The sequence below is a fragment of the Somniosus microcephalus genome, chromosome 29 (genome assembly GCF_052327205.1).
Source record: "Somniosus microcephalus isolate GS21.2 chromosome 29, FLI_Smic_1.0, whole genome shotgun sequence".
NCBI classification, from domain to species: Eukaryota; Metazoa; Chordata; class Chondrichthyes; order Squaliformes; family Somniosidae; genus Somniosus; species Somniosus microcephalus.
The window spans coordinates 19,138,868-19,164,953 of record NC_141015.1 but is presented as its reverse complement, the minus strand read 5'-3'; the positions used below and the strand labels follow the sequence as shown (position 1 = coordinate 19,164,953).

Below are 26,086 nucleotides of genomic sequence, written 5' to 3'. Positions count from 1 at the left end.
ACTATAAGCCCCAAAACATCACTAAAACTTCAAATAAATTTTAAAAACATTTTTAAAATAACTATAAATTGTTTAAAATAGTTATTTTATGTAATTTCAAAAAATTTAATACATTTTCTAATGGGGCTAAAAAATAAACTTACCTTTCTTTAAAGTATTTAAAAATAATAAACCTGTGGAAAAAATGTTTTAATTTTAATTAATTCACCACATACCTTGTTAAAAGCAGGCCTTGCGCACACATGTAACTCCTGGAGACTTACCCTCCCGGAGAAACCTGGAAAAAAACGTAAGTTCCAGGTGCACGCGTTCGACCTCTGAACCCCTTCCTTTAAGGGAACGGCAGTTCCGGTTTCCCGCGCAGTCTGTGCACAAAACCGGCACTTCCGTTGGGCCTACGAGTGAGTACCCAGTGCGTACTCACCCGTGGGGACCCGAATTTCTGGGCCGTAAGATTTTGAAGGGGATTGACTGGGTAGATGCTGAGAAGTTGTTTCCCCTGCAATGGAGAGTCTAGCACTAGGGGGCATAGTCTCAGGATAAGGGGTCGGCTTTTTATGATTAAGTGAAGAAATTTCTCCTCATTTCAGAGAGTTGTAAATCTTTAGCATTCTCTACCCTAAAAGGCTGCAGATGCTGAGTCGTTGAGTATATGCAAAGCTGAGATCGATAGATTTTTGGACTCTCGGGGAAATCAAGGGATATGGGGATAGTGCAGGAAAGTGTTGAGGTCGACGATCAGCCATGATCTTATTGAATGGCAAGAGCAGGCTCAAGGGGCCATATAGCCTACTCCTAATTCTTATGTACCATCAGGCCCTGCCTATGATCTCTGCAATCTTCCGCACTCTCCTCTTATCCAGATGTGGTGTCTTTTAAATCATTTGGGAGGATGGAATGCTGAGTGAAGCCAGCCATGATTCAAGCCAAGGATCCTTTGGCCCCCAATCAACTGGCCCAACCAACTCTGTGCTTTTAAATAACACACTAAAGTTAAACAGCTCCAAAAACTAGTTAGAAAGCACGAGAAACTGCACTACGGTTTTGAACACAATATAAAAGGATAAAGTTTATTGTTTTTGGAAACATTATTCCATACAAAGTATATTTTGCCATTGATGATAAAGCCAGGTAGTACCAACATACCCAGAGCAACACCCAACCGCAGATAGCTTGCCAACAGATGTGATTTGATGAGATGAGAGTGGGTCAGCATAATGGAGGGGTCACCATCAGAATGAGAGGAAGCGAGCATCCTTTTCACATTGGGACTCACGGTGAAACAGTGGCTACCGTTTCAATGGCTCTTTGAACCCGGTGACAGTGCTGGGTAGGTAGGAATCGAACATCCTTTCGTACTCTACTAGGGTTGCCAACCCTTCGGGATTGCCCTGGAGTCTCCAGGAATTAAAGGCTAAATTAAAGACACTGCTGCGCGCAACCTAGGAGAAAAATTATAGGGGCAATAAAAAAATTGTATTTTTTAATTTTCTTTGAACACTTTTGTCTATTATGGGAAAGGGGCTACAGGAAACTTTGGTTTATCCGGGGGTTAACTGTCCGGAATGCTCGAGCCACCGGCAAAAATCAGGAGCCGTTTCGTTAGTTTTTTTTTCTTTTCGTTGCTTTTTTTCCCCCACCAGTCAGGCTCTGCAAGGTCTCGCTGAAGCTGTTGCTAAGCTACAGAGACGCTTGCAAGGTACGGCCGACTGTTTAGAAGCTGTTGCTAAGCAACAGGGTTTGTTGCCAGATACGGAGCTCAAAATCTCCGTATGTTTCAACATTAGCGCTGGTTTGTCCGGCAGTTTTGATGGGACGGCAACAGCTCGGTCCCGTCGGTGCCGGATAGCACAAAGTTTCCTGTATCTGACTAACGGTCAAGAATCATCCAATTGGATAATGCCGTTTATTCGCTTTCTGATGAGTGCGGGACGCGGTGCACCACACGGTTGGAGGCAGGGGGTCATGTGATGACACCTCCAGGAATATGTCCAGCCAGAGTTGGCAACCCTAGGCTCTATTCCCGAGCAGGAAACCGGAGCCAGGCAAACACGGTCAGCTCCCGATAACCTCCACAAGTGATGCGCGTCAAAAAGTCAACGTAAAAGAAACCAACTTTTCTGGTTTGCAAGAGCCGCAGATATTAGAGGTGACCTCCGATTTCACACGATTAGAAACTGCAATGGGTGCAAGGAAGTGATCAGCAACCAAGACACGAGAGCAGGGACCGGGCTAACCACTTACTGTTACTGGAGTGGTTTTGCCACCACCGACCCACACCATTCCTCCCGTCACAGAATGGGAGTATTAGCTTTTATTTTAAAACTGAGCCAGCATGCTGATGTACTCAGTCCACATGCTGCTATACACATGTATACTGCGCACTCACCATGCATGCCAGTGGTACATAAGGCTGTACACGTGATGTTGGTACAGTTTTGCCCTTTCAAACTCCTCTTGATGACTGAAGTATGGTTCCCTCGAGTATGGCAGTGCTCATTTGGTATTTTACCCAAGTGACGACCTGCGTATAAACCTGAGACAGCGAGTGTTGGCTTGCTGTTCACCCATGAGGGCATCACAGCCAACCTTTATTCTATCCTCCTGTCTTACACAACCACTGGATAGCAATGAAGAGTGTAAAGTCTAGTCCCCCCCCCCCCCTCCCCTAGTTATGGGGCTCCCACGGTTAATACTCTAGCTGGGGACAGCTAACTCAGCACAGACAAGCGATTGAATCTGGAGCCTTCCTGGCCTGCTACACACCAGGAGGAGGCACAATTACACATCTCAATTTGAAAAGCAGCCTTGATGGGCCGTCGGATGGTTCCGTGGTGCAGAATTCAAAGGGAGTTGGAAGTCCCCGAGGTTAATCTCCACCCGATAATACTGGGAGATGGGGAGGAGCCGTGGCACTACAATTGGCTTCATTGAACCCAAAGGTGGAAAGAAAATTAACCAATTAATCTACTTGGAAATCGCATGACCACATTAAAAGACTGAGTGTGTAGTGGAGGATCAGGATTGGCTGCCACCAGCCTGTAGTCAAATAGCTTGTCGATACTCACTATCTAGACTAAGGCGGTCAGCACTTGTAGCATGAGTCAACACTTTCAGGGGTGAAACAGAGTGGAAATATAAGTCTTCCCCCTCACACCTTGAAGAGCTATAAAGGGAACGCGAGTGAGCATAGATAAACCCATGGCAGTAATGGTACAGGAAATAGCGGGGGCAGTCCAGAGAATGCCGCCCCACATTTATCCAACAGCGATTTTACCAGGAGGGTAAAGCCGCAAAATGGCGGCGGCATTTCCAATCCCGACTCCATACTCGGGTATAAGATGGCCGCCTTCAGTTAGAGGTGCAGGGCAAAAATGATCTGTGCACAGGAGACGGCCCTGCTCTGGGCTACACTTTGTAGGAAGGTCCCAGGTACGATGCCCAATCTGTGCCATGTTAACCGATTTGAGCCAAGGAGGCGGAAGGGGCACTAAAGTTGGCCTGGTGCGTGCCCCTGGCTTGCCGGGGGGAAGGGGTGGCAGGAGACAGATGAAAAGTCAATCAGGATTCAAAATCTGAAACAAAAGTTGGATGTTTCTGAGATCTGTTTCTGTGCGAGTGATTTTCACAATCAGTTGGCATCTACTTGTGATTGAGGTGAAAACACTGTCCAAACAGGCACAAAATGATGGTGAAAGGCAACAGGTCTCAACCAATAAAAGGTCTCTTTATAAAAAAAAAAGTGACGCAAACACCATTTGTGCCGAAAAACAGTTATCTGACATTCAGGAGAGTCACGGAGCTAGGGTCCCTCTGGTTATTGGAGCAAAATTCTCTGCTCCACCAAATAAAAAAATCCATAATTTACCAATTTTTTTGTTTGCCATTTGAGTTGATCTCCCACCAGCCTCAGATTACCAGAGCAGCTGATTTTATTAAATTTGTTCAGAGTATTAATTACTTACAGCAGCAACGCAGTGACACGTCGGCTACAAACCCCGTCAAAAGAAAAACTGTACCCGCCCGCTCGAAGTTACGAAGAACAGAGAATGCTAGAAACCGCACAGTTTGTCAATCAGCACCTGCAAGAGAAAGACGGGTCAAAGGGCCAGGTGACATCCTTCAGCTGGAGATTTTCTTTTTTTATTTAAGAAAAAAAGGATTAGAAAGTGGAATTCTCTCCCACAAACAAAGCTGAAGCAGAGTCCATAAATTCTTTTACAAAGAGAATTAGTTACTTTAAAAAAAAAAGGAATATTGAAGTGTGTGGGGAGTGAGGAGAGTGGGTTTAGACAGACAGCTCATATGGGGGAAAATCATGGGCGGAGACTTGATGGGCTGAATGGCCTGTTTTGGCACGGTGACATTCTACGATCAGAGTTCCAAAGCAGAGCATTTCTTCCTCAAGTGCTGACCTATCTCTCTCTGCCCGCTACCGCCAGACCTGCTGTGTATTTACAACCATCTCCAGTTTCTAAAAATCCAGAATTAGCTTCAACTCGATGACTGAATCCTAGCAGCCCCAAAACAGGCTATGCCAAGGCGGTACTACATCTTCCACAGTTGGCCTTCTGACCGTCGGAAGCTGCTCCACGGGACCGGGTTAAGAATAATAAACACGGAAACTCACCAACCCAAACACTTAACTGTGGAAAAATGTTGCATAAAATGCTTCAGGAAAAAAAAAGGACAAATACTGCAATCTCCATGCACTGTAGGACCTGAGCCAGCCTGGAGGAACTGTATATAGAACCAACCCAATGCAAGCAACTACAGTATCTCATTATGCCCACTAAATAAATACAAGATAGGCCCATTCATTGACATTGCTAACAAAAAACGTTTCCAAATCTAACAATTAGTTGGCCACTGTATAAACACAATACCACGCAGTTCCCAGTGCGATCTGCTATTAACTGTGGACTTCGCCAAGCATATACACCCACGCTCTTCCCATTCAGGTCCAAGATGCTTATTTAATTGCGCCTTGCTAGGACTGGCATGGTTTCCTATTCACAGGAGTGAAGCGCATCGGGATATGTGCCCCATCTTGAGGATGGAGTGGTGGGAAAACATCAAGGCAGCAGAAATGGTCAATGAAGCAGCACTTAAATTACACTGCTTTAAAATAAAACTTGCAGAACATTAGATTAAAAGAAAAACACTGGTGGCTTGGGAATTCAACGGATTATAATTAAAATCGATAAGCAAGGAGCTCACTGTGGGTTTTCGCAGAACTCAACACAGCATTCCACGTCATTCCAAAAATAAAAAGAGAGGGGACAACATAATGGCTTCGTACCAAAACCCCTTTCCAACCACAATTTAAAAGGAAACATTACGCTCAGCTGCTATAATACAGTGTTGCATTATGGAAACTGCTTCAAGATTGCTTTGCATACAAATAGTTTAAAAAATAATTTTCTTCTGTCCATTAACAAAACTTTCACCTTTCTCGCAACAAAAAGGGCGATTTCCCCCCATTATTTCCAAGAATCCGGTGGAAAATTAGGACCAACTTATTTCGCTGCAAAAAACATGATTTAAAGGTCGTGTGGACGAAGTGTAAATGTTGCAGGGTTGACCGCCGGCCACAGGCAAAACTTATTGGCGTGAACTTTTTTTTTGGGGCAGATTTCATGAGAGCTTGTGTGCCACCGCGAAGGCCCGTGCGTTTGGAACCACAAGCCTGGTCGTCGAAGCGTCGAGAAGTGGAGTCTGCAGTCAGCGCACGGAAAGCTTAGATGTCCATCTCAAACTGAGCATCCTCCCCTGGGAAAAAAAGAGAGAATCACCCGTCAATATTTTGGTGCGTAAAACTCTCTTAAGCGGGATCAGAGGAGGCGAGTGCGAGTCAAAGGGAGGGAGAGCAGCTGGGGAAAATCGCCACCGATCAGACCGAGGCTTGAGCAACGAATAAATCACACAACCTGGTTATGCACGTGTGGTAAACCACTACTGTTATTGTTGTTGTTGCTCTTGTTGCACACTGTTGTGTCTTTGCATGCCTCAGCTGACTCCGCCCACATGCCCGGGTATAAAGGTGACTGCTCTGCAGTCCCCTGCCCTTTTGGATACCAGGCTACCACGAGAGGCATGCTCTGTTCTTTGCTAATAAAAGCCTATTAATTAACTCTCTGTCTTTTATGAGGAATTGATAGTGTATCAGCACGGAGGCCAATTCAGCTGAAATTCCAGTTCAGGTCCAACCACTCACCTCAATCAGTGCCAGTGGGACCCAGACCCACATTAAGGGGCCTCACCTAATTTACACACATGCCAGTGACTTTAATTGAGTTAGAAGGAATGAAAAAAAAGTTTGCATTTATATAGCAACTTTCACCTCCTCGGGACATCCCACGCCGCTTCACAGCCAATGAATTACTTTTGAAGTGTAGTCACTGTTGCTAACACGGAACCAAAGTGTCAGCCTCTCGTCTCTGCATCAGAAGGTTCCCACTTCAGTGACACGAGCACAAAATCTAGGCTGAATCTTCTTTAGTTGGCCCCATTGCATTTGTTTGCATCTATGTCGCAGCAGATTCAACAAAGGCAGTGATTTGCTCTGGAACTGTGCTGTGTCCAGTAGCTGTCTGCTCATGAGCTCCTCGCGAGCTGGATGTGCTAGGGACTGGCTGTGCTGAAATCGGCTGCCTACGTTACAACAGTGACTACTTCATTGGCTGTAAAGCGCTTTGGGGCGTCCTGAGGTTGTGACAGGTGCTATATAAATGCATGTCTTTTTTTTTTTAAGCAGAGCAAAGTCCCACAAACATCAATGAGATAAACGTCCAGATAATCTGTTTCAGCGATGTCGGTTGAGGATTGTTCAGGACACCAGGGAGCACACCCCTGCTCTTCTTCGAAAAGTGCCATGGGATCTTTTACATCCACCATGGCAGATGTGGCTTCGGTTCAATGTTTCATCTGAAAATCAGCACCTCCGACAGTGCAGCACCAACTCAGTACTGCACTGAAGTGTCAGCCTAGATTATGTGCTTTAAATCTCTGGAGTGGGACTTGAACCTACAACTTTGACTGAAGGGGCGAGAATGCGACCCACTGCTTGTGCCTATACACTCACATACGAACACAAAATAGTCACGTCCTGCTGACATGATACAGTGTAACTGGGGAAACTTCACTAAACTGCCCCCCAGCTCGGATTACAGCAACGATTAGAAGTATTTATATAACAGACAAGGTATAATAAGGAGAATGGGTGCTGAGCCTTGGGAGAGGGGTTTGGACAACTGACTGAAGGCTGGATCCAAAAGGTCGGTTTTGAGGCAGCCTTTTAAAAAAAAAAGACGGAGAAGAAACGAGGCAGAGGGATTCAAGGAGGGAAGTTCAGAGAGCTGGGCTGAATGCTCGGCCGCTAATGCTAGGGGCAAAGCGAGTTGAGAGTGTGAGCGGCTGCGAGAGGAGGTGTATAGCTGGAGATGGTTGCAGTGGCAGAAAGGTGCAAGGCTGTGGAGAGATGTGAAGCGACAGAACAGCTTCCATTTTTATTTACCGAGGGTCATTTAAAAAGCAAGTAGTCAAGCAGAAACCTGCCGTTTTAACCAGAGAGCGAAGGAAACGGGTTAAACGCAAAGGCCCACTTAGTCTCTCAGCCACACAGCCCAGGAATGTCCTAGGGCAATCCCCAGTCTGTGCCGAGTTAACTGGTGACAGCTGTGGCAGCATTGGGAATAAGGCATCAACCAGAGAATCCAGTGTTCGATGTATGCCTTCAGGGTCCTCTCTAGACCACAGATTTTCAATAACTGTGCGGCACATCACCAGCCAAAACCGAGCCCGATCGGAGAGCTCTGATGGGTGCAGGTGCCGGTCAATTCCAGGAAACCCCCTAAAGTAGGGACAGAAAAGCACATTGTGGAACTGTTGTTTGGCCAAATCACTGCTTGGCATCAGGCCTGTGTACATTCCTTGTTCCTCAGCCTGCCCACCGACAGCCCCAAAGGTCTCCTCCCCCGAGCCTTGTCCACAGCATTGCTCATGGTACCCATTTAAATTCCACGCGCTGTCTTCACCGTCCCAGGGGAGGCCAGCACCTCAAGTATTGCTGAAGAACACTTCTTGGCACCACCCACGGATACACACACCAGCTGCAGTTTTCCGATACCCTGCTCCCCAGCCTGCGATTTTCCTGCCCATTTGTTTTAGTGAGTGGGGAAAAATCGCAGGCTGGGAGCGGGAAATTCCGGCCAGTGCGTCTGGCGTAAACAAGTTAGTGGAGTAATCGCGAGGCTGGGTCAGGTAGCACTGGCGATAAGGGGGCAGGCAGTAAAAAGAAAAAGACTTACATTTATATAGCACCTTTCACAACCTCAGGACATCTCAAAGCACTTTACAGCCTATTACAATTTTTGAAGAGGAGTCACTGTTGTATTGTGGGAAACGCGACAGCCAATTTGCACACAGCAAGATCCCATAAATAGCAATATGATAATGACCAGACAATCTGTTTTAGTGATGTTGGTTGGGGGATAAATATTGGTCTGGACACCAGGGAGAACTCCCCTGCTCTTCTTCGAAAAGTGCAATGGGATTTTTTACATCCACCCGAGAGGGCAGACGGGGCCTCGGTTTAATGTCTCATCCGAAAGATGGCACCTCCGACAGTGCAGCGCTCCCTCAGTACTACACTGGGTGTGACAGCCGAGATTATGTATTGGGGAGAAACGTGGGGCAGTTTCCTGAGAAAGCTCCACCCCATCTGGACCCCTCAGCCATTCAGAGGTGAGGCAGATCTCAAGGCGGCGGTTGCTTTGAGAAAATGACTGGAGCGCTGACCAGTCACTTGGATCTGTGAGCCCCTCAGGTGGGAGCTGCAGAGGTTCTGCTGCATGGAGCAGCTAGCCCCCCGGCACACCCAGCCCGAGAGGAGCTGATGAACAGACAGACGTCGAGCACAGCGCAGTACCACAGAGCAAATCACTGCACTTTTGGTGCATGTGCCAACGAGAGAAGAACGAGAAAACAAGGAGGTTAAGAGCAGAATGAGGAAAGCCAAGAGGGAGCATGAGGAAATAATTTGTTTTTAAAAAACATCAAAGAGAACTGTGAGGTATTTTACAAGGGTCAGGGAAGAGAATTGTTAAAAGCTAGTGGGACCCCGGAGAGAGAGACTGCCAATTAGTAGATAATCAAAAAAAAAAATGGTGGAGGAATTTAATAAGTCTGTACTAAAGAGAAGGATAATGGAGAGGAGATGAATCCTGAAGTGGTTGAGAGCTCAGTTGAGTGACATTATGATGGACAGCAAGGAAAACTTTAGATAAGTTAGTTAAGCTAAAGGAAGACAAAGTACAAGGGCCTGATGGGGTATGCTAAGGGAGATTAGGAAGGCGGCAATCGCCAATGACCCAGCAATTATATTTTGGGGTTTTACTGAATGTGGGCGCGAGCTGGAGGATTTGAGAGTGGCCAATGTGTCGTACCCATTTAAAAAATTGGAGTAATTACAGGCTAGTTAGTTTTACAACAACCTGCATTTATATAGCGCTATTAAAACACGCCCCAAGGCGCGTCACAGAAGCATAACTAGACAAAAATACTGAGCCAAAGGAAGAGCTATCAGGACAGGTGACCAAAAGCTTGGTCAAAGAGGTAGGTTATAAGGGGCGACTTAAAGGAGAGAGAGGCGGAGAGGTTTAGGGAGGGAATTCCAGAGCTCAGGGCCCAGGCAGCTGACAAAACGTACATAAAAAAAATGTATCTGCCAAATCACTGGCTGCATTCCTGTTATTTTCTGGCTCAAACTGCACTAGGCGTTAATGGGCCTCCAACCGTTACCAAGCAAGGTCGAAGGGGTAAAAATTCTAGTGGTCCAGTGAATTCTTGAGTTGGCAGTACTGGCATGGTCCAGGGGATGTACAAATAGGGAGCGGAGCGAGAGGAAAAGAGAGCAGAAACACTTTAGGAAAATGGACAGGAGTGAGAAAGAGTGATTTGAAGAGCACAGAGGTAGAGAGAGTAAACACACAAGAGAGATCAGGTGCACCAGAGAGAGCGCATGAAGGAGGGAGAGTATAAGTGACTGCGAGTGTGATGCAGATACATCTAATAACAAATACTATACATCTAATAACAAATACTATAGTTATGATTACACTCACTGGACCAGTAACCATGGTTACGGCACCTATATGCTGCTAATACATACTGGTCCGTTATCACCCATCACTTCCAATTTAACGTTTATGAATTTAGGATTAAAACTTTAGTAAACGTCAGTCACTTCGCGGTTTCATCATTGTCAAATCTCACCGGAGGCTGATTTCCCCTCACGGTTGTTACCACCACAGTGGCCGGCATCGTTCGCTTCTGCCTTGGTATCTTCGGCAATGCCGGGGGTAGTAACGCCCGGGATGTGCGGGAGGTAACGAGGTGGGGTCTTCGCAACTGGGGAATGGCGACACTCCATGAGAAATTTCCGATCGTAAATAATCCGGGTGCCTAAAACAAATTCAATAAACGTCACTTGAAATGTCAAACTAAACTTGTAAATAGAGGTCCCACTCAGCTACCATTCCAGCGCCTCAGCTGTTTGAAGAGAGCACAAAACATTACAGTAAAAAGAAGAGATTGCGTTAAGACTTTTAACAAGCCTATGACATCAGACCTCATTCATTCACACTTTAGGAAGGACGTCAAGGCCTTGGAGAGGGTGCAGTGCAGACTTACTAGAACGGTACCAGTGATGAGGGACTTCAGTTATGCGGAGAGACTGGAGAAGCTGAGGTTGTTCTCCATAGAGCAGAGAAGGTTAAGGGGAGATTTAGTAGAGGTGTTCAAAATTATGAAGGATTTTGATACAGTAGATAGGGAGAAACTGTAACCAGTGGCAGGAGAGTTGTAACCAGAGGACACAGATTTAATGTAATGGACAAAAAAAAGAGTGGAGATGTGGGGGGGTTTTTTTTGGGGGGGGGGGGGGGGGAATTTGCCAGACTATGGGAAAAGGGCAGGGGAGTGGGACTAATTGGAGAGCTCTTTCAAAAGAGCCGGCACAGACACGGTGGGCTGAATGGCCTCCTTCTGTGCTGTAAGATTCCATGATTCACACCTAGGTTTCAACAGGTCTCCTTACCCAAGGAAGGATATACTTGCCTTAGAGGGAGTGCAACAAAGGTTCACCAGACTGATTCCTGGGATGGAGGGATTGTCCTATGAGGAGAGATTGAGTAGACTAGGCCTATAAACAAAAAAGGTGGCGCAACCGTGGCTAACAAGGGAAATTAGGGATAGCAGAAGATCCAAGGAGAGGACATATAAATTGGCCAGAAAAAGCAGCAAACCTGAGGATTGGGAGCAGTTTAGGAGTCAGCAAAGGAGGACAAAAGGATTAATTAAGAGGGGGGAAATAGAATATGAGAGTAAGCTTGCTGGGAACATAAAAACTGACTGTAAAAGCTTCTATAGATATGTGAAGAGAAAAAGATTGGTGAAGTCAAGCGTAGGTCCTTTGCAGTCAGAATCAGGGGAATTTATAATGGGGGAGTAAAGAAATGGCTGACCAATTAAATACATACAGTACTTTGGTTCTGTCTTCACAAAGGAGGACACAAATAACCTCCCAGAGATGTCGGGGAACATAGGGTCTAATGAGAGGGAGGAACTGAATGAAATCAGTACTTGTAGGGAAATGGTGTTGGGGAAATTGACGGGATTGAAGGCCGATAAATCCTCAGGGCCTGATGATCTACATCCTACGGTACTTAAGTGGCCCTAGAAATAGTAGATGCATTGCTGGTCATCTTCCAAAATTCTATATAGACTCTGGAACAGTTCCCATGGATTGGAGGGTAGCTAATGTAACCCCACTATTTAAAAAAGGTGGTAGAGAGAAAACGGGGAATTATAGACCGGTAAGCTTGACATCGGTAATGGGAAAAATGCTAGAGTCTATTATAAAAGATGTAATAGCAGAGCACTTGGAAAACAGTGACAGGATCAGACAAAGTCAACATGGATTTACAAAAGGTAAATCGTGCTTGACTAATCTACTGGAATTTTTTGAGGATGTAACTGGTAGAATAGATAAGGGAGAACCAGTGGATGTGGTGTATTTGGACTTTCAGAAGGCTTTCGATAAGGTCCCACATAAGAGATTAGCGTGCAAAGTTAAAGCACATGGGATTGGGGGTAAGGTACTGACTTGGATAGAAAACTGGTTGGCAGACAGGAAGCAAAGAGTTGGAATAAACGGGTCTTTTTCCGAGTGGCAGGCAGTGACTAGTGGGGTACCGCAGGGATCAGTGCTAGGACCCCATCTATTCACAATATATATATTAATTAATGATCTGGATGAGGGAATTAGATGTAATATCTCCAAGTTTGCAGACGACACAAAGCTGGGTGGGCGTGTGTGCTGTGAGGAGGATGCAGAGAAACTCCAGTATGATTTGGACAGGTTGGGTGATTGGGCAGACGCATGGCAGATGCAGTATAATGTAGATAAATGCAAGGTTATCCACTTTGGTGGCAAAAACAGGAAGGCAGATTATTATCTGAACGGCAATAGATTGGGAGAAGGGGAAGTGCAACAAGACCTGGGTGTCCTTGTGCAGCAGTCGCTGAAGGTAAGCATGCAGGTGCAGCAGGCGGTTAAGAAGGCAAATGGTATGTTAGCCACATCTGGAATCCCAATTAGAAACATGTAGCTAGTGACTAACGAATTGGACAATACTGTGCTAAGGCAGCACAAACTAGGGATGACACCTGGGACCTTCCAGGTCTGCATGGCTCCGTACCACACCGAGCAGTGTATCTGCCCACTGGACAATCCAGAATCCTGATCCTCAATTCTTTTCAGCCACTGGAAGTATCAGCATGAGGGCACCCGCTCATGAGGCACCCAATAACTTCCAAGTAAAAGAGAGTATTGAAGAAAATGGGCTTCAGGATGTCTTCATCACATGCCCCAAGTCCTCCAATATTCCACAAGAGGAACTGTGTGAAACAAAAAGCCAAGTTTCCCTTTTAGTTGCCTGGAGCTCCTCCCAGCACATGTCTGCACACCCACAAACCAGGGGTCACTAGTGCTGACCTGGTCAGAGAGATGGGTTTTAAGGAGCGGAAGGAGGTGGAGAGACAGTGGGGTTTAGGAAGGGAATGCCAGAGTACACCAGATTCAAACTACAGCCATATGTGGCCCACAAACCCTGGTGTACTGCTCCCGAGCCAGGTACCTTAATCTCCCAGGTGACACCTCTTGTGCATATGGCCAAGGTACCATAATTGTGGGGGGGGGGGGGGGGGGGGGGGGGACAGGCTCGATGGACCAGAGGGTCTTTACCTGTCAGTCATTGTTTGCATGCTCCTACCCATCCCCTTGATATTATTTTCAATCTCACAACGGGTGTATGTTTAAAGTAGGAGTTAGACGAATGGTAGCAGCCAACAGGTCTTCGAAGTGGAGGGAGGGAGAGCGAGACGCATCCAGAGGGAGAGCCACTCACATCCATGGGGGGTGGGGGTGCGGGGGGGAATCATGATATAAGCACCAGTGTTTATATTTTTAACTCTGTCATAGCTTATCTGAGGGGAGAAGGAATGAAGACAATAATATGGCCAGCTGGGCTGGACTCAGTAGGAGTGACACAACAGCTTTTACTTTTAACTTCCAAATTTATTCCTGTTTTAGTGTGAAGTAAATCACTGCTTTGGTCACGTTATGTTCTGGGCCAGTGAAGGCACTCAATTGCTAAGGGCTCAGAGCTGCTAGTTGTGTCAAGGTCTGGTAGAAGCGTCAGCCCAAAAGGAGATACCAGAGCCTCAGAACTGGAAGGGCAGCCACACCAGCCATCATGGCATACACATGAACCTCCGCCACCCCCCTCAGTGACCCCTGTTGCTCCACTTGTAGCTGGAAAAACACTAGGACTGGAGAAATCCCTCCAGACTCAAACCCAAAAATAAATCAAAAGGCACACACAATATATTGTGCTGTCGTGCCAAATACAGAAACTCCATTCTCAAACTGCAACAGGCTCTCTGACATACACAACGACTCCCAGGCAAAACTTACACATCTAACCTGCTGCTAGTTCTCCCAAATATGACAATATTGTAAAGCAATACTGCAATTTATCTAGAAATAAAGAGAGAGACAGGACAAAACAAAGGCCACAGGCCCTCTTGCCCCACAAAACCATTATTTCCTTCGCTTTTAAGTGGGCCAACTCCAGCTTCTGGCTGTGCAGATTGCTCTCAATCCGCAGTCCCCATTCATCCCACCCTTCCAACATTCTCGTTGCAATCCAAGTTCAAAGCGATGTATTTTCCTTTGTCAATACTGGGCACAGTCAGTGTTCTAAAAACAAACTCCCACAGCTTCTGCTTTGGAGTCCCCTCATTCACAACCCAGGGTCTTAACACTATTTAAAAAGAAAGGAGGGGAAGAGAGAAAACAGAGAACTACAGACCGGTTAGCCTAACATCAGTAGTAGGGAAAATGCTAGAGTCTATTATAAAAGGATGCGATAACGGGACACTTAGAAAATATCAACTGGATCAGACAAAGTCAACATGGATTTATGAAAGGGAAATTCTGTTTGGCAAACCTACTGGAGTTTTTTGAGGATGTAACTGGTAGAATAGATAAGGGAGAACCAGTGGATGTGGTGTATTTGGATTTTCAGAAGGCCTTTGATAAAGTCCCACATAAGAGGTTAGTGTGCAAAATTAAAGCACATGGGATTGGGGGTAATATACTGGCATGGATTGAAAATTGGTTAACAGACAGGAAACAGAGAGTAGGAATAAATGGGTCTTTTTCGGGGTGGCAGGCGGGGTACTGCAGGGATCAGTGCTTGGGCCCCAGCTATTCACAATATATATCAATGATTTGGATGAGGAAACCAAATGTAATATTTCCAAGTTTGCTGACGACACAAAACTAGGTAGGATTGTGAGTTGTGAGGAGGATGCAAAGAGGCTTCAAGGCGATTTAGACAGTTGAGTGAGTGGGCAAATACATGGCAGATGCAGTAGAACGTGGCTAAATGTGAAGTTATCCACTTTGGTAAGAAAAACAGAAAGGTAGAGTATTATTTAAATGGTGCTAGATTGGGAAATGCTGATGTACAAAGGGACCTGGGTGTCCTTGTACACCAATCACTGAAAGCAAACATGCAGGTGCAGCAAGCAGTTAGGAAGGCAAATGGTATGTTGGCCTTCATTGCAAGAGGATTTGAGTACAGGAGCAAGGATGTCTTACTACAGTTATACAGGGCCTTGGTGAGACCACACCTGGAGTACTGTGTGCAGTTTTGGTCTCCTTACCTAAGAAAGGATATACTTGCCATAGAGGGAGTGCCGCGAAAGTTCACCAGACTGATTCCTAGGATGGCAGGACTGTCGTATGAAGAGAGATTGGGTCAACTAGGCCTGTATTCACTAGAGTTTAGAAGAATGAGAGGGGATCTCATTGAAACGTATAAAATTCTGACAGGGCTAGACAGACTGGATGCAGGGAGGATATTTCCCCTGGCTGGGGGGTCTAGAAATAGGGGTCACAGTCTCAGGATACGGGGTAGGACATTTAGGACCGAGATGAGGAGAAATTTCTTCACTCAGAGGGTGGTGAACCTGTGGAATTCTCTACCATAGAAGGCTGTGGAGTCCAAGTCACTGAATATATTTAAGAAGGAGATAGATAGATTTTTAGACGCAAAAGGCATCAAGGGGTATGGGGAGAGAGCGGGAATATGGTATTGAGAGAGAGGATCAGCCATAATCATATTGAATGGCGGAGCAGGCTCAAAGGGCCGAATGCTGCTCCTATTTTTCTATGTTTCTATCTATGGGCCACCTGCTTCTTGCGGAGTGCTCGCAGGCCCTGAACAAGGTTCACGTGTTTGCAATTCCCAAACAATCACACAGCGATAATGTACCCCAACGCTTTTTAGTTGACATGTAGATCTGCTTCATGTTGGAATGGGCCCATGTGACCGGTAATGGACAAGGATGGAACAGGAGTCCTATCACCTGCTATCCATCTCAGCTGGTGCCCTTCATATCAATTCCTGGCAACCAAAGCTCGTTACATAGGATATTCAGCCCAGCCAGTCCATGCCGGTGTTTATGCTCCACTCGAGCCTCCTCCAGTCTGTCTTTCCTCATCTAACTTATCAGCGTAACCCTCTATTCCCTTCTCCCTCATATGCTTATCTAGCCTCCCCTTAAATGCATCTAGACAATTCGCTTCAACCACTCCCTGTGGCAGCAAGTTCCACATTCTCACCACTCTCTGGGTAAAGAAGTTTTTTCTGAATTCCCGATTTGATTTCTTGAATTCCCAATTGATTTCTTGTTTATTACATTTCCACCTGATGGCAAAGGGCGCAATGAATACTTTGCAATGGCAGTGCTAAAAGACTGGGCCACGCCAATGAACGGCTTATGAAACTAGTCAAATTCCTCAGCTACAGAAGGCAGTGGAGTAGATTTGGTCAGTAATAATCCTACTGATTGTTCTGACTCATAGTCGAGGCCTTCCTACCACTGGGTTTCTGAATATCTCTGGTTCCCCTGCAAACATTCCAGCACTAACACATTCTTGGTATAATGGGAACATCCGATTGCCCATTAACCATGCCCATAGCCAAATACGGACACAGGAGTTGGATGAATAGCTTTAGCTACACTACACAGGCTCTACCTGCTGTGTACCTTGAGAGTGTACCATCTATTGTTGTTCTATAGCTAGTGGGTACCAGTGCACAGCCCAGGCAAACATAGATGCCAGCAGCAAGCTTAAACTGTCGTGGTTTACAAAAAACCACAAGTTTTTGCTGGAATTGGAGGTGGGATTGGAGTCTGCAAGAACCAGATTAGCTGCAGCCTGCTGTCAGGACCAATCAAACTAGTTGGAGGACAGGAATTAAACCTATCAGAATCAGAAGTTACATTCTCCCAAACTAGGAGGTAGAAAACATTTTTTAATGAGGATTTTACAAGTTGCAATGCTACCCGTCCAAGCAATTAAATTGTGAGTAACATCGATTTGGGTTTACTTAATAATTAGACCATGTTGCTTTAAAGGGACACAGCTTTACTATAGAAAATACATTGTGGTGAATTACAATAACTTGTATTTATACAGCGCCTTCAACATAGTAAAACGTCCCAAGGTGCTTCACAGCACCGAGTCACATTTTCAAAAAATTTGTTTATGGGATGTGGGCGTCGCCGGCAAGGCCAGCATTTATTGCCCATCCCTAATTGCCCTCGAGAAGGTGGTGGTGAGTCACCTTCTTGAACCGCAACAGTCCGTGTGGTGAAGGTACTCCCACAGTGCTGTTAGGGAGTGAGTTCCTGGATTTTGACCCAACGACGATGAAGGAACGGCAATATACTTCTAAGTCAGGATAGTGTGTGACTTGGAGGGGAACTTGGAGCTGGTGGTGTTCCCATGCGCCTGCTGCCCTTGTCCTTCTAGGTGGAAGAGGTCGCGGGTTTGGGAGGTGCTGCCGAAGAAGCCTTGGCGAGTTGCTGCAGTGCATCTTGTAGATGGTACACACTGCAGCCACGGTACGTCGGTGGTGGAGGGAGTGAATGTTTAAGGTGGTGGATGGGGTACCAATCAAATGGGCTGCTTTGTCCCGGATGATGTCAAGTTTCTAGTGTTGTTGGAGCTGCACTCATCCAGGCAAGTGGGGAGTATTCCGTCACACTCCTTGTGTCTTGTAGATGGTGGAAAGGCTTTGTGGAGTCAGGAGGTGAGACACTTGCCGCAGAATACCTAGACTCTGACTTGTTCTTGTTGCCACAGTATTTATGCGGTTGGTCCGGTTAAGTTTCTGGTCAATGGTAACCCCCAGGATGTTGAAGGTGGGGGATTCGGCGATGGCAATACCATTGAATGTCATGGGGCGGTGTTTAAACTTTCTCTTGTTGGAGATAGTCATTGCCTGGCACTTCTGTGGTGCGAATGTTACCTGCCACTTATCAGCCCAAGCCTGAACGTCGTCCAGGTCATGTTGCATGCGGGCATGGACTGCTTCATTATCTGGAGTTGTGAATGGCGCTGAACACTGTGCAGTCGTCAGCGAACAGCCCCATTTCTGACCTTATGTTGGAGGGAAGGTCATTAATGAAGATGGTTGGGCCTAGGACACTCTAGAGATAAGAAGATATTAAGACAAGTGACTAAAAGCTTGGTCAAAGAGGTAGGTTTTAAGGAGCATCTTAAAAAGGAGGAGAGGCGGAGAGGTTTGGGGAGGGAATTCCAGAGCTTCGAGCCTAGACAGCTGAAGGCACGGCCACCAATGAGGCGCGAAGGAAGTGGGGAATGCACAAGAAGCCAGAGTTGGAGGAACGCAGAGTTCTTGGAGGGTTGTCGGAGGTTACAGAGATAGGGAGCAGTGAGACCGTAAAGGGGGTTGAACACGAGTATGAGAATTTTTAAATGGAGGCGTTGGTCTTCCGGGAGCCAATGTAGGTCAGCGAGCACAGGGGTGCAAGTTAGGATACAGGCAGCAGAGTTTTGGACGGTCTCGTATCTACGAAGGGTGGAAGAGGGAAGACCGGTAGGGAGAGCATCAGAATAGTTGAGTCTGCAGGTAACAAAGGAATGCATGAGGGTTTCAGCAGCAGATGAGCTGAGGCAGGGTGGAGACGGAGAAGGGAGTAAAAATGGGGGCTGTACCATGGTGGGAAAGTAAGGGTTTTTCTAGGGATCAAAGTTATAGAACAATAACTAAGCATACTGACTCTCGCACTGAGAGTAATGGGCATCAAAGCAGGAGGTAAGTGTGTGATGGAGCAGATCGTTAGCTGCAGAAGCACTGTGGTGAATGGAGAGCCAAAGGTTAGACAGTTATGGAGTTTGAAAGTGTTGTTGGAATTACCTTGGGGGAGGAGTTTCTTCCAGGGTAGGTGCAGCAGGAAGTGGGGTTGGAAGGTGGGAGTAGTGAGAAATGCAAGGAAGTGATCAGAGTTGGCCTAGACCGTGATTGAAACGTTGGGGATAGAGGCCACACGAGATGGCGAAGTTGAAGGGTTGGCCATGAATATGGAGTTAGAGGAGGATTGGAGGCCAGTGAATTCAGAGGCGAGAGGGCAAGGTAAATGGATATGGAGGTTGAAATCCCCGAGGAAGAGAAGTCGCGCAGTGCAGAGGCCGAGGGAGGAAATCAGTGAAGATATCAGAGTGAGAAACCTGGAGTGGGGCTTGGGTGAGCGGCCGAGAATGAGGATTTTAAAGGATAGGCAAAAGGGGTGAAACAAGGTGAGACGCTCAAAGAAGGTGGTGCCAGAGTAGGGGGCAGACCAAGGTGAGACCGGATGATAATGACTACATTGCCACCGCGCTGATTTTGTCAGGGCAGGTGGTGGACGGTATAGCCAGGTGGGGCGGCTTCAGTAAGGAGCAAGGCATCATCACCCCTCAGCCAAGTTTGCGTCAAGACCATGATATCAATGCAATCATCCACAATAAGGTCATAGATAGCAGGAATTACACAGTTAAAACAAACTCCTATCCTTACACAACTGCTTATCGTCCAACTTACTGCCAGTAATGCCACAGGGGATCAGGTTATATTTAAATAAATAAAGTTTTTAAAAGCTTTTCTTTATAGGCATTTTCTGGGATTGCTTGCAGATTTTTTTTGCTCAAGGAGATTATTCTGTGGTGTGAATACATTAACTGGCTTCTCTTCATTACCTCCGTCAGGGGGCACTTACAGATTCCCGATATTTAGGATTTTACTACAATGTATTGTTGCAATGTGTGATGCAGACCATTCTCTGTGCGAGAGTCACGATGCTCGGTTACGTACTATAACTTGGATCGCGGTTTTTCATTTACGTGGGGGTCACTTTACCACTTTGCAGCGACCCTGGAGAGCCCGAGGCTCCATTACCATCCACTGGGAAAAAGGAGTAACGTTAGTAAGAGTGGAATAGCTTGCAAGCCCTGGACTAGAAACAAGTCAGCTCCTGATGACTGTTCTTGCACATCACGTTTTCAAGCACTTTATATAAAATGATTGCAATTTGCAATTATTTTGGTTATCACTACAAGAAAATAAACTTTATGACTAGGAGTCAAAAGAACATATACTGAAATGGAGACATTCCCTAGTTTATTTTTTGTTAAAAGCATTCATTGAAAACAATGTCTCTGTTGCCTCACTGTTGCCTCACAGCGCCAGGGACCCGGGTTCGAATCCGGCCTCGGGTGACTGTCTGTGTGGAGTTTGCACATTCTCCCCGTGTTTGCGTGGGTTTCCTCCGGGTGCTCCGGTTTCCTCCCACAGTCCAAAGATGTGCGGGTTAGGATGATTGGCTATGATAAATTGACCCTTAGTGTTAGGGGGATTAAATACGTGGGGTTACGGGGATAGGGTGGGATATGTGTTGGTGTAGGGGTTACGGGGATCGGGTGGGATATGTGTCGGTGCAGGCTCGATGGGCCGAAATGGCCTCTATCTGCACTGTGGGGTTTCTGTGATTCTGTGAATGTCATAGAGAAACAGGAGTTGGACATTCAGCCCTTTGAGGCTGTTCCACCATTCAATTCGATCATGGCTGATCTATTCCTCAACTCTATATCCCTTAATACCCTTACCCAAGAAAAATCTACTGTTCTCAGTCTTGAAAATTTCAACTAACCCGCAGCCCTTTGAGGGAAAGAGTCATACAAACACATTAAGCATTCGTGCTCTATTATCACCAACACAAATCTAACTTCAGGTATTTGAAGGATTTAGAAACAGAAAATGTTTGCAATGTACAGCAATTTGATCAGCATCTAAAAAAGAAAAGACAGGTTAATGCTTGGGTGGCACCTTTCATCACTTCTGCGGTTTTATTTTGATGGCAGCCAGCCTTATGCCTCCTGAAGCTAATGCAAGAGAATACAAATAAAAACAGAACAGGCTGGAAATACTCAGCAAGTCAGGCAGCGTCTGAAACGTTGACTCGGTTTCTCTCTCTCCAAAGAGGGTGTCTGGCCTTCCGAGTACTTCCAGCATTTTCTGTTTTTATTTCAGATTTCCAGCACCCGCAGTATTTTGCAAGAGAATACAATATAGTTTACTTAAAAGAGTTAAATCAGCATAGTCTCAATTCAGGTAAACCCTGCCTTTCTCTGGACAGCTATGGATTTTTTTTTTAATTATTCAATCACGGGATGTGGGCGTCGCTGGCAAGGCCAGCATTTATTGCCCATCCCTAATTGCCCTCGAGGTAGTAGTGGTGAGCCGCATTCTTGAACCACTGCAGTTTTTTTTGCAGCGGACAACTGACTGGCTTGTTAGGCCATTTCAGAGGGCAGTTAAGAGTCAACCACATTGCTGTGGGTCTGGAGTCACATATAGGCCAGACCGGATAAAGTCAGCAGATTTCCTTCCCTAAAGGACATTAGTGAACCAGACAATCATGGTCACCATTACTGTGCTTTTTTTTTTAATTAACTAAATTTAAATTCCCCAGCTGCCATGGTGGGATTTGAACTAATTTCTCTGGATCATCAGTCCAGGATTACTAGTCCAGTAACATAACCTCTATGCTGTGATAGTGCGCCACAAGGGGTAGGTGCGCCACAAGGGGTAGGAGGGGAACAGAGCAGAAAACATGTCTACACACCCCATTGGAGAATAACTCTCCTGCTTTCAGGACTCGGCTCCCCCTACATTCAACCTAAAAAGACTAAATAACTCAAACATCCCCGAATATAGGCCTAGAACATGCAGTTATACTGAAAACGCAGTGGGGACACAGGTCCATCATAGCCTGAACTGCAGGTATACCCAAGATTCCACCATTGATATACTGGAAGGTTGGGGCAGAAATTATGGGAATTTTATTCTCGTCTCTTGAGGAAAAACTAGGGAATTTGTGGATATTCAATGGTATTGTCGGTTGTTAAATCTATTAAATTGTTTCTACAGTTGTCAGAATGGCAAGACCTTCTCGCCCCACCCCACCCCACTCCCAGCAATTCACAGAAGCACTCTTGTCTGATTCTCTTCCTCCCCAAGTTCACACTGGCACCATTCTTCCCCAGTTCTCTCATCACCCCCTCAACTAACGTTGCTGCTCCGAGATCAAAACTCCACCACACATTTTCCTGATCTCCTGAGCTTCATTGCCCACCCTGGACCAGGAGCTTCAGATAGGAACGAGGGTAGAGGCACTAATTTCTGTCGCTGAATGCAAGTCAAAAATATGAACTGTACATAACACATGGACAGTCGGGATGCGTCCTTCTCCCTTTAGTGATTCCTAAGTCTATCACTCCTGTTGAAGGGGTCACGGACCAGAAATTTTTCTAAAATACATTTCTCCTTCTTGCTCAGCCCTCCCCCCATTTGGAATTCAGCTTATCATAACTGCCTCCGATTTCCCACCCCAGCCCAGGTCGCCTTGGGGAAGATGCAGTGTACACTCGAGGCCTTGCACGTCCAAGGGCACCACAGAGTATAGAGCATCTTGCAGACACTGATAACATAGCAGGCGTCAGTCAGTTGCACTCTCGCTTCTTGAGTTAGAAGGTCGTGGGTTCAAGTCCAAGTCCAACTCCAGAGACTTGAGCACGAATATCTAGGCTGACACTCCAGTGCAGTACTAAGGAGCGCTGCACTGTCGAAAGTGCGGTCTTTCAGAAGGGACGTTAAACCGAGGCCCCGTCTTTTCTCTCAGGCGGAGTAAAAGATCCCATGGCACTATTTCAAAGAGCAGGGGAGTTCTTCCCGTATCCTGGGGCCAATATTTATCTCTTAACCAACATCACTAAAACAGTTTATCTGGTCATTATCACATTGCTGTTCGTGGGAGCTTGCTGTGCGCAAATTGGCTACCGCATTTCCTACAACAGTGACTCCACTTCAAAAAGTACTTCATTAGCTGCAAAACATTTTGGGATGTCCTGAGCTCGTTAAAAGCGCTGAATAAATGCGAGTCTTTTCTTCCAACACATGATTGAGTTGGGAAGGTTCCCTTTGTTTTTTGTTGTGACTTTTTTGTTTGCATTATTTTAGTTTGATCGGACTACACATTTCTCATATCTGTGATGCCCTAAAAAAAAAAGGGGGTGGGTATGCATTTGTTGTGCCGATTCTAGGGAGCAACCCAGTGTCACCCTGAAATGGTCCATCAAAACAGGCCACACCCCAGCCAGGCAGAAACCAAGAAAGCCTCCCACCCTTGCAAATGGACACATCTGCTGGAAGGAAGAGGGGGCGGGCGCTTCTGACACTGTTTATGCGCGACGGACGGGACGCGATCACGAGTCGAAAACATGAAATCCAACCCCCTTTGAAGGGGAGGGGAAAAAAATGTCTGAACACTCAAATCATCCCCCTCTCCCACCCAAAAAAAAAATCAGCATGGCCTTTATGATTAGTTGCATTTTGCCTTGCAAACCCGAATTAAAAAGCATTCGGTGCAGAGACACAGAGCTCGTTGCAAAGAGGACATTAACCCGGGAAAATGAAACTGATCAGCGAATCCAAACCCATTTAAAGTCCTGATTTGTGCATTTTTAAAAAATGTTTAATTCAGTAAAACGTGTGCAACATTCCCACACGATTGCATTAATTCCGACTCGACCCTGGTGCACTTCGATTTTGCTTTATTTTGCCAAAAATATGTAAATAATAATTAAAAAGTTAACCCCCCCCCGGGCTCAGCAACACGAGGTTAAGCTTCTTGCGAAACGGCCTGCAGCCGTGTGTGCAAATGTAGCCGAGCGAAGGTTAACTAGACCCGGCCAAATTTTATTGCAAAAATATTGCACGGAGGTTTATTATTTTTTTTTTGCAGTCGCTACTGGGTTAAAGTCCCCCTCACTCCCTTTGTAACCGAGTTAAAGAGCAACACCCGTACCATGTAAAGCACCAGGCCGCTTTGCATTTCAGAGATACATTCATTGCAATAAGATGGTAGCAGGAGCAGGGAAGGTTGCATTATTGATGGGGAATCCGTATTTAACCCCCCCCTTACCTCCGGGTGTGGTGGAGAAGAGCGTGCCCCCCGGTGTAGTGCAATAGTCATGAGGTAGCTGCGTTGCATCGTTCAGATGCACCGTTCTGGTGGGGATTACTCGGCATTCACTTTGCTGGCAGCTTGTAGACATCTTCCTTTCTCTTTAAAGCAAATCTCGCTTGCAAATGCAAAAGAAAAAAAAATTAAATGTTTAACGGCTCTTTAAAAAAAAAAGCGTCTCTTTCCGTCTTCCACCCGTCCGCACACTTGCAGTCCTCGCCCACCAGTGAAGCTGACTCCAGGCAGCACCGCCTACTGGCTGGCCTCTTCCCCCTGATGTGTGCAAAAAAAAAACCACACACACACACAGCGAACAAATCTTCATTTCTGGTCATGCAGTGAAGCACCGCAAGAGTGTGAACTTTAAAGGGACCCTTGTCTTCATGAATCTTTGACAACCTTCCCCCTTTGTTAGTTTATTCATACACAATGCGATGATTTTGTGACTCTACCCCACCCCAAAAAAACAAAAAATATTTGGCAATTGCATGTAAAGAAAGACTTGCATTTATATAGCGCCTTTCGTGACCTCAGGACATCCCAAAGCGCTTTACATTCCAATGAAGTACTTTTGAAGTGTAGTCACTGTTATAATGTAGGAAAAGGGATAGCCAATTTGTGCACAGCAAGCAACAACAATTTGCATTTATATAGCGCCTTTAATGTAGTAAACCGTCCCAAGGTGCTTCACAGCAGCGTCATAGAACAAAATTTGACACCCAGCCACACAAGGAGATATTAGGGCAGACTTGGTCAAAGAGGCAGGTTTTAAGGAGCATCTTAAAGGAGGAAAGAGGGGTTGAGAGGCAGAGAGGTTTAGGGAGCGAATTCCAGAGCTTAGGACCCAGGCAGCTGAAGGCACGGCCACCAATGGTGGGACGATTTAAATCAGGGATGCTCAAGAGGGCAGAATTAGAGGAGTGCAGATATCTCAGAGGGTTGTGGGGCTGGAGGAGATTACAGAGATAGGCAGGGGCAAGGCCATGGAGGGATTTGAAAACAAGGATGAGAATTTTGAAATCCCGGCGCTGCTTAACTGGGAGCCAATGTAGGTCAGCGAGCACAGGGGTGATGGGTGAATGGGACTTGGTGCGAGTTAGGACACGGGCAGCAGAGTTTTGGATGACCTCAAGTTTACGGAGGGTAGAACGTGGGAGGTCAGATAGGAGTGTGTTGTAATAGTCAAGTCTAGAGATAACAAAGACATGGATGAGGGTTTCAGCAGCAGATGAGCTGAGGCAAGGGCGGAGACGGGCGATGTTATGGAGGTGGAAATAAGCGGTCCTAGTGATGGTGCAGATATGTGATCGGAAGCTAATTTCGGGGTCAAATATGACACCAAGGTTACGAACCGTCTGGTTCAGCCTCAGACAGTTGCCAGGGAGAGGGATAGAGTCGGTGGCTAGGCAACGGAGTTTGTGCCGGAGAGCGAACACAACAGCTTCAGTCTTCCCAATATTTAGTTGGAGGAAATTTCTGCTCATCCAGTACTGGATGTCGGACAAGCAGTCTGTCAACTTAGAGACAGTGGAGGGGTCGAGAGAGGTGCTGGTGAGGTAGAGCTGGGGGTCGTCAGCGTACATGTGGAAACTGATGCTGTGTTTTGGGATAATGTCACTGAGGGGCAGCATATAGATGAGAAATAGGAGGGGGGGCCAAGGATATATCCTTGGGGGACACCAGAGGTAACGATGCGGGAAGGGAAACCATTGCAGGTGATGACTGCAAACGAGGACATGACCAGACTGTCTATTTTGGGTGGTGTTGATTAAGGGGGCGACTGTTAGCCAGGACACATATATTCAGGACCTCTCTGGCCACAGGGGATGTGCCAGAGGACTGGAGAACCGCTAATGTAGTACCATTATTCAAGAAGGGTAGTAGGGAAAAACCGGGGAACTACAGGCCAGTGAGCCTAACATCAGTGGTAGGAAAATTATTGGAAAAAATCCTGAGGGACAAAATTTGTCTCCACTTGGAGAGGCAAGGATTAATCAGGGATAGTCAACATGGCTTTGTCAAGGGAAGATCATGTCTGACTAATTTGATTGAATTTTTTGAGGGGGTGACTAGGTGTGTG

General features: G+C 46.2%; 1 protein-coding gene across 1 annotated transcript; it reads right to left on the bottom strand.

Annotated features, from left to right (window-relative positions):
• Positions 1 to 1,056: 1,056 nt before the first annotated feature.
• On the bottom strand, positions 1,057 to 24,313 carry LOC147098517 (eukaryotic translation initiation factor 4E-binding protein 2-like). The gene is made up of 3 exons (XM_085970312.1): positions 23,965 to 24,313; positions 10,276 to 10,464; positions 1,057 to 5,772 (listed from the first exon to the last, which is right to left on the bottom strand). Exons 1-3 carry the CDS (start codon positions 24,095 to 24,097, stop codon positions 5,741 to 5,743), a joined length of 354 nt encoding a protein of 117 aa, XP_085826438.1. The 5' UTR covers positions 24,098 to 24,313; the 3' UTR covers positions 1,057 to 5,740.
• Positions 24,314 to 26,086: the final 1,773 nt, after the last annotated feature.

Excerpts from the sequence above, each read along its gene's own strand:
- LOC147098517 (XM_085970312.1), bottom strand. The coding sequence starts at position 24,097 with ATGTCTACAAGCTGCCAGCAAAGTGAATGCCGAGTAATCCCCACCAGA. Across the intron at positions 10,465-23,964 it reads CTTCTCCACCACACCCGGAG|GCACCCGGATTATTTACGAT; the intron begins GTAAGGGGGGGG and ends AATTTGTTTTAG. Across the intron at positions 5,773-10,275 it reads TGAGGGGAAATCAGCCTCCG|GGGAGGATGCTCAGTTTGAG; the intron begins GTGAGATTTGAC and ends TTTTTTTCCCAG.